Here is a 13363-nt window from a genome sequence, read left to right on the forward strand (position 1 = left end):
TTTGTTTGTTGTGAATATATAATATGCATCTGAAGGACTGCAGATTCTGCATTGTGTGTGTGTGTGCAGAGAGGAATGTGCGTGTCCTGCCAAATCTGTGAGTTAGGAGTGTGTGTGTGTGTGTGTGTGTGTGTGTGTGTGTGTGTGTGTGTGTGTGTGCGTGCTTCGGTGTGTGTGTGTGTGTGTGTGTGTGTGTGTGTGTGTGTGTGTGTGTGTGTGTGTGTGTGTGTGTGTGTGTGTGTGTGTGTGTGTGTGCGCTTCGGTGTGTGTGTGTGCGCTTCGGTCCGTGTGTGGGTGTCCTGCCAGAGTGTATGTGCGTGTTGTGACAGAGCCGTAACTAGGAGTAGGTGGGTGACAATAGAAGCTTGGGATTGCAGTATGCAGTCTTCAGTGCTACCATGGAGACAGAGACAGTTCTAGAACACAGAGAAGTCTTTCATCTAATGTCTCTGCTGTGTATTCCTCCCTCCCTTCTCCTGCTGTGTACTCCTCCCTCCCTTCTCCTGCTGTGTACTCCTCCCTCCCTTCTCCTGCTAAGTATTCCTCCCTTCTCCTGCTAAGTATTCCTCCCTCCCTTCTCCTGCTAAGTATTCCTCCCTCCCTTCTCCTGCTAAGTATTCCTCCCTCCCTTCTCCTGCTAAGTATTCCTCCCTCCCTTCTCCTGCTAAGTATTCCTTCCTCCCTTCTCCTGCTATGTACTCCTCCCTCCCTTCTCCTGCTAAGTATTCCTCCCTCCCTTCTCCTGCTATGTATTCCTCCCTCCCTTCTCCTGCTAAGTATTCCTCCCTCCCTTCTCCTGCTAAGTATTCCTCCCTCTCTTCTCCTGCTATGTACTCCTCCCTCCCTTTTCCTGCTAAGTATTCCTCCCTCCCTTCTCCTGCTATGTACTCCTCCCTCCCTTCTCCTGCTAAGTATTCCTCCCTCCCTTCTCCTGCTATGTATTCCTCCCTCCCTTCTCCTGCTATGTACTCCTCCCTCCCTTTTCCTGCTAAGTATTCCTCCCTCCCTTCTCCTGCTGTGTACTCCTCCCTCCCTTCTCCTGCTATGTACTCCTCCCTCCCTTCTCCTGCTATGTACTCCTCCCTCCCTTCTCCTGCTGTGTACTCCTCCCTCCCTTCTCCTGCTATGTACTCCTCCTGCTATGTACTCCTCCCTCCCTTCTCCTGCTAAGTATTCCTCCCTCCCTTCTGCTGCTATGTACTCCTCCCTCCCTTCTCCTCCTCTTATTCTTCACACTTCCTCACCTTTGCTCTCTCTATTCTTCTCTCATTGTCTTTCTCCATTCCTCCAGTCCACACCCTAATTGTTTTAACACTACAGGGCACCACTAACTCCAGCTTCACATTCAGTATCACAAAATCATCATCTGAAAACACTAACAGGTACAAATCATTATGATGATGATTGATGATGATGATTGATGACATGGGGTCATACTGTAACTGAATGTTCACTGAGGCATGCCTTTAGTCTGGATACAACAATTCTGGAAATAATATCAGAATTCAGTTGGTGAAGGTTCATAAATAAATCAACAACAAATAGTTTCCTCATCTCTGATATTGTTTGTCAGCGTTTAAATCGTTGCCATGCAAATGACAAGCAAAATATCATCGGTCACGTGACCGGACCGGTTATAGCAGAGGCAGTAGCTTTCGCTGGTGGTCATTAAATTAAACTCTAGTTAGTATCCAGAGCGCCTTTCCCAATGGAGGAGCGTCTACAGCGGACCGGTTGCCTTCGGAAATCTTTTGAGAGAATACATATTTTTCATTGGACCTCCTCTCTCCCGATGTAAGGATCTACTTTTTGAAAGGACTAGTTTAACTTCCACACCTTCGCAGCACCCGCGTTATCGCACCGATACCCCTCTGATGTCCGCCCGGTAGCAGCAACAACCGCAGCTTCCCCAGACACCCATCGCGTGCCACTTGCCAATGCAAACCAAGCATAAGTGGGGAGAAGCGCTCCGTAGGTAAGGATTTTCACATTTTATAGCCTATTATTTCATGTCTGCGTAATCTAGGTTATTATTCATCACCATAATTCCTATATAATTACCTATCCAGGCGTCCAATGTAGGCTAATGAGCACGGGGAGCATCTGAGCGAGATTTATTGAGAAGTTCTGGAATAATTAATTCCCAAGCAGATTTAAATTTATATCTATAGGCATATGTGAGTGATGGTGAAACATAATTTCATCAACATTTATAATGCAATAACGTTCGTGTTTTGGACACTGTGTTGATATCTGTTAATAACAACGTGCAATACATCGATACATCAGATCCCCAAAGTATTGGCTGACGTCATGGAGATAAGAGATAATCACAAGAGAAGAGATACTGTTTTAACCAGTACTTCCCGTTTGTTTGTTCATAAAACAGGTTCAGGACATTTCTACTGTCCAGTACATGAAGGCCTACAGATAGATGCAAGTAGGCTACTGTTGGCTCTAGTTTATACACATGTCCTTATTCAGAATGACTTCGTTCATAGGAAGGTATTACATGGCTGCTGCAGACTGTCCTACAGCCTGTCCTATTCCTATGGAGAAATCTAGTTGATAGAACCAGTATGATATACTACTGTACAGTCCCTGCTTCCAGTCTGTACTGAAAGACTACTATGCAGTTCCTGCTTCCAGTCTGTAGTGAAAGACTACTATACAGTCCCTGCTTCCAGTCTGTACTGAAAGACTACTATACAGTCCCTGCTTCCAGTCTGTACTGAAAGACTACTATACAGTCCCTGCTTCCAGTCTGTACTGAAAGACTACTATACAGTTCCTGCTTCCAGTCTGTACTGAAAAACTACTATACAGTTCCTGCTTCCTGTCTGTACTGGGGGAAATGAGAGATGGAGGTCACATCCCAAATGGCACCCTATTCCCTATGCAGTGCACTACTTTTGACCAGAACACCATAGAGAACTGGTCAAAAGATTGTGCACTATATAGGGAATAGGGTGCCATTTGGGACGTATCCAGAGTTTCCTCTTACTACACAGCGAACAGAGCATCCTCACCCTCCCAGCCTCTGGAACCTTCCTCCAGCACTGCTCAGCGCTGAAGAGAGCACCTGACCTCTAACCTTTAACCCCAGGGGAAGGACATTTTTAAGCCATATTAAAACAGTGGAAGTTGTGTAACTGCTTGGCCGAATTCCACCGCAGCTCTAAATTCCTAAGGCAGAAATCTTAGTCCCTTGTGCACACAACCCCCCCCCCCCCAGCTCCAGTCTGGTGGCTAAAAATACGATGCAGGGCTCGCCGGGTCTGGGTTGGAGAATGTTTCCCAGCCGCTGTGACTGACGGTCCAGACATCCGGTCACATTCAGAAGGGCTCTGATCTCTCTGGTCACTGTAGCAGAACTACAGGTCTCTCTGGTCATTCCAGCTGATCTACGGGGCTCTCTGGTCGCTGCAGCAGAACTACAGGTCTCTCTGGTCACTGCAGCTGATCTACAGGTCTCTCTGGTAACTGCAGCAGAACTACAGGTCTCTCTGGTCGCTGCAGTAGAACTACAGATCTCTCTGATCACTGCAGCAGAACTACAGATCTCTCTGGCCGCTGCAGTAGAACTACAGATCTCTCTGATCTCTCTGAAACCCGTGTAGAAGCACGGTGGCTAGGAAAAACTCCCTAGAAAGGCCAAAACCTAGGAAGAAACCTAGAGAGGAACCAGGCTATGTGGAACCCCCTGTATATAGCCTCGCTGTTGTTATGTTAGTGTGTTACTTTTGATTATTTTTTCATTTTTACTTTAGTTTATTTGGTAAATATTTTCTTAACTCTTCTTGAACTGCATTGTTGGTTAAGGGCTTGTAAGTAAAGCATTTCACGGTAAGGTCTACCTACACATGTTGTATTCAGCATTTCACGGTAAGGTCTACCTACACATGTTGTATTCAGCATTTCACGGTAAGGTCTACCTACACATGTTGTATTCAGCATTTCACGGTAAGGTCTACCTACACATGTTGTATTCAGCATTTCACGGTAAGGTCTACCTACACATGTTGTATTCAGCATTTCACGGTAAGGTCTACCTACACCTGTTGTATTCAGCATTTCACGGTAAGGTCTACCTACACATGTTGTATTCAGCATTTCACGGTAAGGTCTACCTACACCTGTTGTATTCGGCGCATGTGACAAATAAAGTTTGATTTGATCTCACCTGTCTAGGTATTTAGTGACATCACATCTCACCTGCCTTGGTATTTAGTGACATCACATCTCACCTGTCCTCTCCTTCTCTCCTCTTCTAGGTCTCCCTCCTCCATGGCCTCTTTTCCCTCCATCCCATCCCCCCTTCCCCTCCTCTCCCTCTTCCTCCTCCTCTCCATCCCTCCAGTGGCTCCTATCCAGCCCCAATGGCCCCTGCAACGCGTGCCTGTGGTCTTACCCCAGGTGACAGAGGACCGACCCGCCCCTCACTTCCAGGCTGACGCCCGATTGGACGTCACCTCCCCATGTGACCCAGAATGCCACAAGAAGGCTCTTCCCCCCAGCTACTGGGACCTGCGTAGCATCCTGTCATACGAGACACTCCATAGCAACGGTCGCCTCACCGAAACCGCCGTGGGGATCTACGGGTACACCGCCCGCACCCAGACCACGCCGGCACTGCCTTCCCGACGCAAACGTCAGATCTTTGGCCATGACGGGCGTTTCAGCATTGTAGGGCAAGACTTCCTGTTGAACTACCCATTCTCGGCAGCGGTCAAGCTGTCCACCGGGTGTTCCGGAACACTGGTGGGCGACCGGCACGTTCTGACCGCCGCCCACTGCGTCCACGACGGGAAGAACTACGTGAAAGGGGCGCAAAAGCTCCGGGTGGGTTTCCTGAAGCCAAAGCAGCGTGACTCTCCCAATCCGGCCTCTGCCACCAATGCATCCAACACCCATCCATCACCCCCAGATAAGATGAAGTTCCAGTGGATTCGTGCCAAGCGCACCCACGTGCCCAAAGGCTGGATCAAGGGCAACGGCAACGACATCGGAATGGACTACGACTACGCCTTGTTAGAGCTCAAGAAGGCCCATAAACGGCGCCACATGAAGCTGGGCGTCTCCCCGCCGGCGAAGCAGCTGCCCGGGCGCAGGGTCCAATTCTCCGGCTATGACAACGACCGGCCGGGCCAGCTGGTCTACCGGTTCTGCCGGGCTGGAGAGGAGACGCCAGACCTGCTCTACCAGCACTGTGACGCCCAGCCCGGGGCCAGCGGCTCGGGGATCTACGCTCGTATGTGGGACCGGAGGAGGCGGCGCTGGGAGAGGAAGGTGATCGGGGTGTTCTCAGGGCACCAGTGGGTGGATCGAGACGGGGCGTCGCAAGAGTTTAACGTGGCGGTGAGGGTGACGCCTCTGAAATACGCCCAGATCTGCTACTGGATCAAAGGAAACTATGTAGACTGCCGAGAAGGATGAGGAAGAAGTGGACATGTCATGCACATACTGTACACACACACACAGAGGATTGATGGAGGACAAAGGGGGTCTTCACTTCCCTTGCTGAGGAAGTTGACAAGTGGACACGTCATTCACACACATGCAGAACACACTTCATCATGCATTAATACTGTTTCATTACTAATACATACCATCCTTCTGCATGCAGAGACATCCCTCCCAACACACAACTAGAACGACTCACATTTACATCCAGGAAGTCCTACTGTACATACATACATCCTCACTAACCTTTTCCATCGTACATTAGATCAAATGTAAAACATGTATCCGTGCCCTTCTTACTGCATGATCAACACTGTGCTTTGAAACACAACTGAAAGGTGTTATGACTGAGCTTCAGAAGATGGCTTTGACCAGGGACTCCCTGTACTTTAGAAGATGGCTTTGACCAGGGATTCCCTGGACTTCAGAAGATGGCTTTGACCAGGGACTCCCTGTACTTTAGAAGATGTCTTTGACCAGGGACTCCCTGTACTTTAGAAGATGGCTTTGACCAGGGATTCCCTGTACTTTAGAAGATGGCTTTGACCAGGGATTCCCTGTACTTTAGAAGATGGCTTTGACCAGGGACTCCCTGTACTTTAGAAGATGGCTTTGACCAGGGATTCCCTGTACTTTAGAAGATGGCTTTGACCAGGGATTCCCTGTACTTTAGAAGATGGCTTTGACCAGGGACTCCCTGTACTTTAGAAGATGTCTTTGACCAGGGACTCCCTGTACTTTAGAAGATGGCTTTGACCAGGGATTCCCTGTACTTTAGAAGATGGCTTTGACCAGGGACTCCCTGTACTTTAGAAGATGTCTTTGACCAGGGACTCCCTGGACCAGCGTGTTATGACTGAGCTTCAGAAGATGTCTTTGACCAGGGACTCCCTATACTTTAGAAGATGGCTTTGACCAGGGACTCCCTGTACTTTAGAAGATGGCTTTGACCAGGGACTCCCTGTACTTTAGAAGATGGCTTTGACCAGGGACTCCCTGTACTTTAGAAGATGGCTTTGACCAGGGATTCCCTGGACTTTAGAAGATGGCTTTGACCAGGGACTCCCTGTACTTTAGAAGATGGCTTTGACCAGGGACTCCCTGTACTCTAGAAGATGACTTGGACCAGGGACTCCCTGGACTTTAGAAGATGACTTGGACCAGGGACTCCCTGGACCAGCGTGTTATGACTGAGCTTTAGAAGATGGCTTTGACCAGGGACTCCCTGTACTTTAGAAGATGGCTTTGACCAGGGACTCCCTGTACTTTAGAAGATGGCTTTGACCAGGGACTCCCTGGACCAGCGTGTTATGATGGTGAAGAGAACATTTAATGCACTGAAAGAAAGGATGAAATAGGAGGAACAAGAAGATGTGTAAGAGATTGGTGGAGAGACAGATGCAGTTTCACTGCTAATTCTATAGATTGTCAGAGCTCTGTTGGGACAACTTTTTCTTCTTCTGTTATTGCCAATGAATGTAACCCTGTCATCAACCAAAGGTGCTACCCTGCTCTTAAAAAATGTCAACTCAAGGTATAGACTGTCACAGTACAAACAGTTGGTGTTTCAAATGGACCCAAGTAAAATATCCATAGCTCCCTCTGCTGGGCCAAATACAACACTACTACAGGCCACTTTGATGACAGCAGAGTGTTGACTCTGGAACACTGACCCTCAACTACTCATGATATGCACTTTGTCAAACCTTATGGGTGAGCTATTTTTCTGTTTCAAAAACAATTGTGCAGCAATATATATATATATATCAACTTTATAATGCTTTGGAATAAAATGCATAATGCAGTTTTGTGGTCTTTGTGGTTTCATCTCTTATCTACACGTCTCATGGACAAACAGAAACATTTCACAAGTCAGTTTAACAGCATTTATATTTTAGTTTATTATTTCATATTTCAACAGCATAAAAAAATGCTCATCGAAAATCAAACACTGTGAACCATACGATAGTCCATGTCCCCCCCCCCTCCCTTCCATCTTCCTCCCACCTCACCCACTGAAAATATAAACACTGTGAACCATACGATAGTCCATGTCCCCCCCCCCTCCCTTCCATCTTCCTCCCACCTCACCCACTGAAAATATAAACACTGTGAACCATACGATAGTCCATGTCCCCCCCCCTCTCTTCCATCTTCCTCCCACCTCACCCACTGAAAATATAAACACACAGCTAGCGTTCCAGGTCATCTTTATTGCAGTCATCCTGCACATACCAGATCTCACAACATCGCAGGTACCACATTCATCATTCATTTCATATAGCAATCTGCTGAGAGGCGCCTACAACAGGACTGCATTAAAAGACAAGGTGGAACGCGCCCGTGAACAAACATGATCATACAGGCAACCTGGGATTTTGGCACGTTGATAAAACATGAATCATTCTAGATCAGCTGCTCATAGAAAAGGAACAAGATAGAATGGATGAGCGGACAGTTATGGCACTAGAAGCCATCCCACAACGTCATCTGGGACTGGCAACAAGGCATCGTCATCTGGGACTGGCAACAAGGCAAGCTGTTTAAAATAACACTGCTAGCAGCTGAGCACAACTTGTAGCATTGAAGATACCAAGTGTCATTTGTAATTGAATTTCAAGCACACACTGGAAAGTAAAGCACATACACATGTCTGCACATTCAATGCGGTTCGTCTCCCATCTAGAAAAACGGCCATGCAATCTGTTGCGGTGGTGGTGTCCATTCTATCCAGACTATATCTATGTTTTTCGCTTCTCAGGCACAGTGAAATGAAGAGCGGCTATTTGTGGTAAATTAATGACCTGAATGAACATGACGCTGCAAAGAAGACATTGGGCCTGTCCCAAATTATACCCTATACCCAATATAGTGCATTACTTTTAACCTGGGTTAATAAGGCTCTGGTCAAAAGCTGTGCACTACGTAGGGAATAGGGTGTCATTTGGGACGTGGGTATGTTCTACAGGCACCAGAGTCAGCGCTCATGGCCAAACTGCAGACGGTCTTGCTACGAAACGAATCCTAATAAAACACTGTAAAGGGATGAATATGTTCTCTAAAGAGGCAGTGTGCAGGGAGAGGCGGGGTCTCCTCAGTCGCTTCCTTGATTGGCCGCCGGTGCCATCTGATTGGCTCTGGAGCCTTCTTTAAAGCATCTTTGGTGGAAGTCGGAACGCGGTGAGCATAGGAGGAAGAGCTTAGCACAGCACGTGGGCGGGGCCTCATGGCATCAAGAACACAACTCACTCTCTCCCATCCAATCGCTTTGCACCATGAAGCAACAACAAACATCACATGACAATACTACCGTAATGCCCTGTTACTTTTGAAAACAGTATACAAAATAAAATATTATTTAAATAGGTATAAACATTGCATGAAAAATAGAACTGTATCAAAACCATATGAGTTCACAGTCAGTCCCTCCTGCTGCACGCCGACCCCCCCTCTCACCTCCACCCCCTCCCTCCGTACAGCCATAGTGGCAGGGAGGCTAGGGTTGTATCCGAACCCACGTCCCCCAGCTCCAGAACCCTCTCCTGGGGGTCACTGGGACTTGAGCCCCAGGCCGTTGGTGGCGGTGCTGTTGGTGGTGCCGGACCCGGTACTGGAGGTAACAGGGTAGGAGTAGGCCTTGCCCAGCACGATGCGGTCCCGGAGCAGCTTGAAGAGGACGTAGTAGTTACAGAACAGGATGAGGCCCAGGGACAGGGTGTGGTTCCAGCTGTCAGAGCGGAGCAGGGAGTACAACTGGTACAGGACTACGCTGGACTCGATCCAGATTAACAGGTTCAGGATCCGCAACGGCTTGTGGAAAAGGAACTGCAACACAATAAATAGCATCACAACTGGTATTTATTTACAAACATGTATTTATAGTTAGACTTGTAAATAAAAGGGACATCAAGGCAGTACATGGGCAGGATATAAACACACACAGACTAAAGGGTCTAGTGAAAGGCAGTACATGGGCAGGATATAAACACACACAGACAAAAGGGTCTAGTGAAAGGCAGTACATGGGCAGGATATAAACACACACAGACTAAAGGGTCAGGTGAAAGGCAGTACATGGGCAGGATATAAACACACAGACTAAAGGGTCAGGTGAAAGGCAGTACATGAACACACAGACTAAAGGGTCTAGTGAAAGGCAGTACATAAACACACACAGACTAAAGGGTCTAGTGAAAGGCAGTACATAAACACACACAGACTAAAGGGTCTAGTGAAAGGCAGTACATGGGCAGGATATAAACACACAGACTAAAGGGTCTAGTGAAAGGCAGTACATAAACACACACAGACTAAAGGGTCTAGTGAAAGGCAGTACATGGGCAGGATATAAACACACAGACTAAAGGGTCTAGTGAAAGGCAGTACATAAACACACACAGACTACAGGGTCTAGTGAAAGGCAGTACATGGGCAGGTTCTAAACACACACAGACTAAATGGTCTAGTGAAAGGCAGTACATGGGCAGGATATAAACACACACAGACTAAAGGGTCTAGTGAAAGGCAGTACATGGGCAGGATATAAACACACACAGACTACAGGGTCAGGTGAAAGGCAGTACATAAACACACACAGACTAAAGGGTCTAGTGAAAGGCAGCGACTCACGTAAAACCTAGCGTGGGAGACGTCTGAGGGCAGGGCCACGTTGTAGGGTCCTACAGCCTTGTACAGGCTACGACTGTGACGTACCAACACCCCCTGGGGCCAGACTGTACTCTCAGACCACCTGCAACACACAACGAAGAGGTGGAGATTGATCCTACAGCCGACAGATCAAATAGAACCCTGCCTAGAAGACTAGACAGTCTGGTGGACAGCAGGGTGGCTAACCCTCTTCCTGGAGACAGCCTCCTTATGCAGGACTTTACTCCATCCCTGCTCTAACACTCCTGGTAGAGTCCTGAAGAACCGTTGATTAGAGTCAGATGTGTTGGAACAAAATCCTGCATAGGTCTATCTCTCCAGGAGAAAAGGTTGGGCTACGTACTGACACACAAGTGTTGCGGGGCGTTGTTGTAGATGTGTGTGTGTGTTTGTGTGTGGGCACCACCTAAGCGTGCTGTGGGCCGTTGCTGTAGAAGTATGTGTGTGTGTGGACCACCTACACGTGCTGTGGGCCATTGCTGTAGAAGTATGTGTGTGTGTGTGTGTGTGTGGGCACCACCTAAGCGTGCTTTGGGCCGTTGCTGTAGAAGTATGTGTGTGTGTGTGTGGGCACCACCTAAGCGTGCTGTGGGTCGTTGCTGTAGAACTGTGTGTGTGTGTGGACCACCTAAGCGTGCTGTAGGCCGTTGCTGTAGAAGTGTGTGTGTGTGTGTGTGTGTGTGTGGACCACCTAAGCGTGCTGTAGGCCGTTGCTGTAGAAGTGTGTGTGTGTGTGTGTGTGGGGACCACCTAAGCGTGCTGTACGCCGTTGCTGTAGAAGTGTGTGTGTGTATGGGGACCACCTACACGTGCTGTAGGCCATTGCTGTAGAAGTGTGTGTGTGTGGGGACCACCTAAGCGTGCGGTAGAAGTGTGTGTGTGTGTGTGGGGACCACCTACACGTGCTGTGGCGCGTTGCTGTAGAATCCGTGCTCCAGCTTCTGCCAGCGCCCCAGGTGGGCTGCAGAGCGGTGCAGCAGGTCACAGTAGCTGGGAGGTAACAGCTGGCTCATCAGCATCACAAACGCATTGATCCACACCATGATCAGGTGCTCACAGGACCAGCGCATGTCATAGTACTGGGTACTCTGGAGGGGGAGAGAAGACCACGTTTTAGGGTTCAGGGGCCTTAACACAAACGCAGGAGACAGCACCTAGGATACCTGGAGACTGAAGGAGGAAACTGTGAACACACAAAGACTCAGGGGAGGAGAGACGAGTACCAGGAGGGTTGACAGTTCCTAGGATAACGGGGAGGGGAGACGAGTACCAGGAGGGTTGACAGTTCCTTGGATAACGGGGAGGAGAGACGAGTACCAGGAGGGTTGACAGTTCCTTGGATAACGGGGAGGAGAGACGAGTACCAGGAGGGTTGACAGTTCCTTGGATAACAGGGAGGGGAGACGAGTACCAGGACGGTTGACAGTTCCTTGGATAACAGGGAGGGGAGACGAGTACCAGGAGGGTTGACAGTTCCTTGGATAACAGGGAGGGGAGATGAGTACCAGCAGGGTTGACAGTTCCTTGGATAACGGGGAGGGGAGATGAGTACCAGGAGGGTTGACAGTTCCTTGGATAACAGGGAGGGGAGATGAGTACCAGGAGGGTTGACAGTTCCTTGGATAACAGGGAGGAGAGGAGAAGGAAAGCAGCAACCTGCTAGAGGGACAGAAAGAGTGGAGGAAGGAGAGGGAGAGAGAGAGGAAGTGTGACGTACCTTGACGAAGCAGAGGGGGAGGAAGGCTATGTAGTAAGGGTTAGGGTTTGTACCTTGAAGCAGAGGAAGGCTACGTAGTAAGGGTTAGGGTTTGTACCTTGAAGCAGAGGGGGAGGAAGGCTACGTAGTAAGGGTTAGGGTTTGTACCTTGAAGCAGAGGGGGAGGAAGGCTACGTAGTAAGGGTTAGGGTTTGTACCTTGAAGCAGAGTAAGGCTACGTAGTAAGGGTTAGGGTTTGTACCTTGACGAAGCAGAGGAAGGCTACGTAGTAAGGGTTAGGGTTTGTACCTTGAAGCAGAGGGGGAGGAAGGCTATGTAGTAAGGGTTATGGTTTGTACCTTGACGAAGCAGAGGGGGAGGAAGGCTACGTAGTAAGGGTTAGGGTTTGTACCTTGAAGCAGAGGGGGAGGAAGGCTATGTAGTAAGGGTTAGGGTTTGTACCTTGAAGCAGAGGGGGAGGAAGGCTATGTAGTAAGGGTTAGGGTTTGTACCTTGACGAAGCAGAGGGGGAGGAAGGCTACGTAGTAAGGGTTAGGGTTTGTACCTTGAAGCAGAGGAAGGCTACGTAGTAAGGGTTAGGGTTTGTACCTTGACGAAGCAGAGGGGGAGGAAGGCTACGTAGTAATGGTTAGGGTTTGTACCTTGACGAAGCAGAGGGGGAGGAAGGCTACGTAGTAAGGGTTAGGGTTTGTACCTTGAAGCAGAGGGGGAGGAAGGCTACGTAGTAAGGGTTAGGGTTTGTACCTTGAAGCAGAGTAAGGCTACGTAGTAAGGGTTAGGGTTTGTACCTTGACGAAGCAGAGGAAGGCTACGTAGTAAGGGTTAGGGTTTGTACCTTGAAGCAGAGGGGGAGGAAGGCTATGTAGTAAGGGTTATGGTTTGTACCTTGACGAAGCAGAGGGGGAGGAAGGCTACGTAGTAAGGGTTAGGGTTTGTACCTTGAAGCAGAGGGGGAGGAAGGCTATGTAGTAAGGGTTAGGGTTTGTACCTTGAAGCAGAGGGGGAGGAAGGCTATGTAGTAAGGGTTAGGGTTTGTACCTTGACGAAGCAGAGGGGGAGGAAGGCTACGTAGTAAGGGTTAGGGTTTGTACCTTGAAGCAGAGGAAGGCTACGTAGTAAGGGTTAGGGTTTGTACCTTGACGAAGCAGAGGGGGAGGAAGGCTACGTAGTAATGGTTAGGGTTTGTACCTTGACGAAGCAGAGGGGGAGGAAGGCTACGTAGTAAGGGTTAGGGTTTGTACCTTGATGAAGCAGAGGAAGGCTACGTAGTAAGGGTTAGGGTTTGTACCTTGACGAAGCAGAGGAAGGCTACGTAGTAAGGGTTAGGGTTTGTACCTTGACGAAGCAGAGGGGGAGGAAGGCTATGTAGTAAGGGTTAGGGTTTGTACCTTGATGAAGCAGAGGGGGAGGAAGGCTACGTAGTAAGGGTTAGGGTTTGTACCTTGACGAAGCGGAGGGGGAGGAAGGCTAGGTAGTAAGGGTTAGGGTTTGTACCTTGACGAAGCAGAGGAAGGC

At 48.9% G+C, this 13363-nt stretch overlaps 2 protein-coding genes across 2 annotated transcripts in view; one reads left to right on the top strand and one right to left on the bottom strand.

Annotated features, from left to right (window-relative positions):
• Positions 1-1624: 1624 nt before the first annotated feature.
• On the top strand, positions 1625-7268 carry LOC109888209 (serine protease 23). Its single transcript, XM_031818211.1, has 2 exons — positions 1625-1975; positions 4275-7268. Exons 1-2 carry the CDS (start codon positions 1938-1940, stop codon positions 5434-5436), a joined length of 1200 nt encoding a protein of 399 aa, XP_031674071.1. The 5' UTR covers positions 1625-1937; the 3' UTR covers positions 5437-7268.
• Positions 7269-7656: 388 nt separating this feature from the next.
• LOC109878052 (transmembrane protein 39A-like) overlaps positions 7657-13363 on the bottom strand; it is a 37148-nt gene continuing 31441 nt past the window's right edge. The window contains exons 8-10 of the mRNA XM_031818209.1: positions 11032-11219; positions 10093-10213; positions 7657-9288 (exon numbers count right to left, since the gene is read on the bottom strand). Of these exons, the coding sequence (XP_031674069.1) occupies positions 9013-9288; positions 10093-10213; positions 11032-11219 (585 nt within the window). The 3' untranslated portion in view covers positions 7657-9012. The remainder of the gene's footprint in view (positions 9289-10092; positions 10214-11031; positions 11220-13363) is intronic.

Source organism: Oncorhynchus kisutch, unplaced genomic scaffold (genome assembly GCF_002021735.2).
Source record: "Oncorhynchus kisutch isolate 150728-3 unplaced genomic scaffold, Okis_V2 scaffold1296, whole genome shotgun sequence".
In the NCBI taxonomy this organism is placed as follows: Eukaryota; Metazoa; Chordata; class Actinopteri; order Salmoniformes; family Salmonidae; genus Oncorhynchus; species Oncorhynchus kisutch.

Excerpts from the sequence above, each read along its gene's own strand:
- LOC109888209 (XM_031818211.1), top strand. The coding sequence starts at position 1,938 with ATGCAAACCAAGCATAAGTGGGGAGAAGCGCTCCGTAG. Across the intron at positions 1,976-4,274 it reads TGGGGAGAAGCGCTCCGTAG|GTCTCCCTCCTCCATGGCCT; the intron begins GTAAGGATTTTC and ends CTCCTCTTCTAG.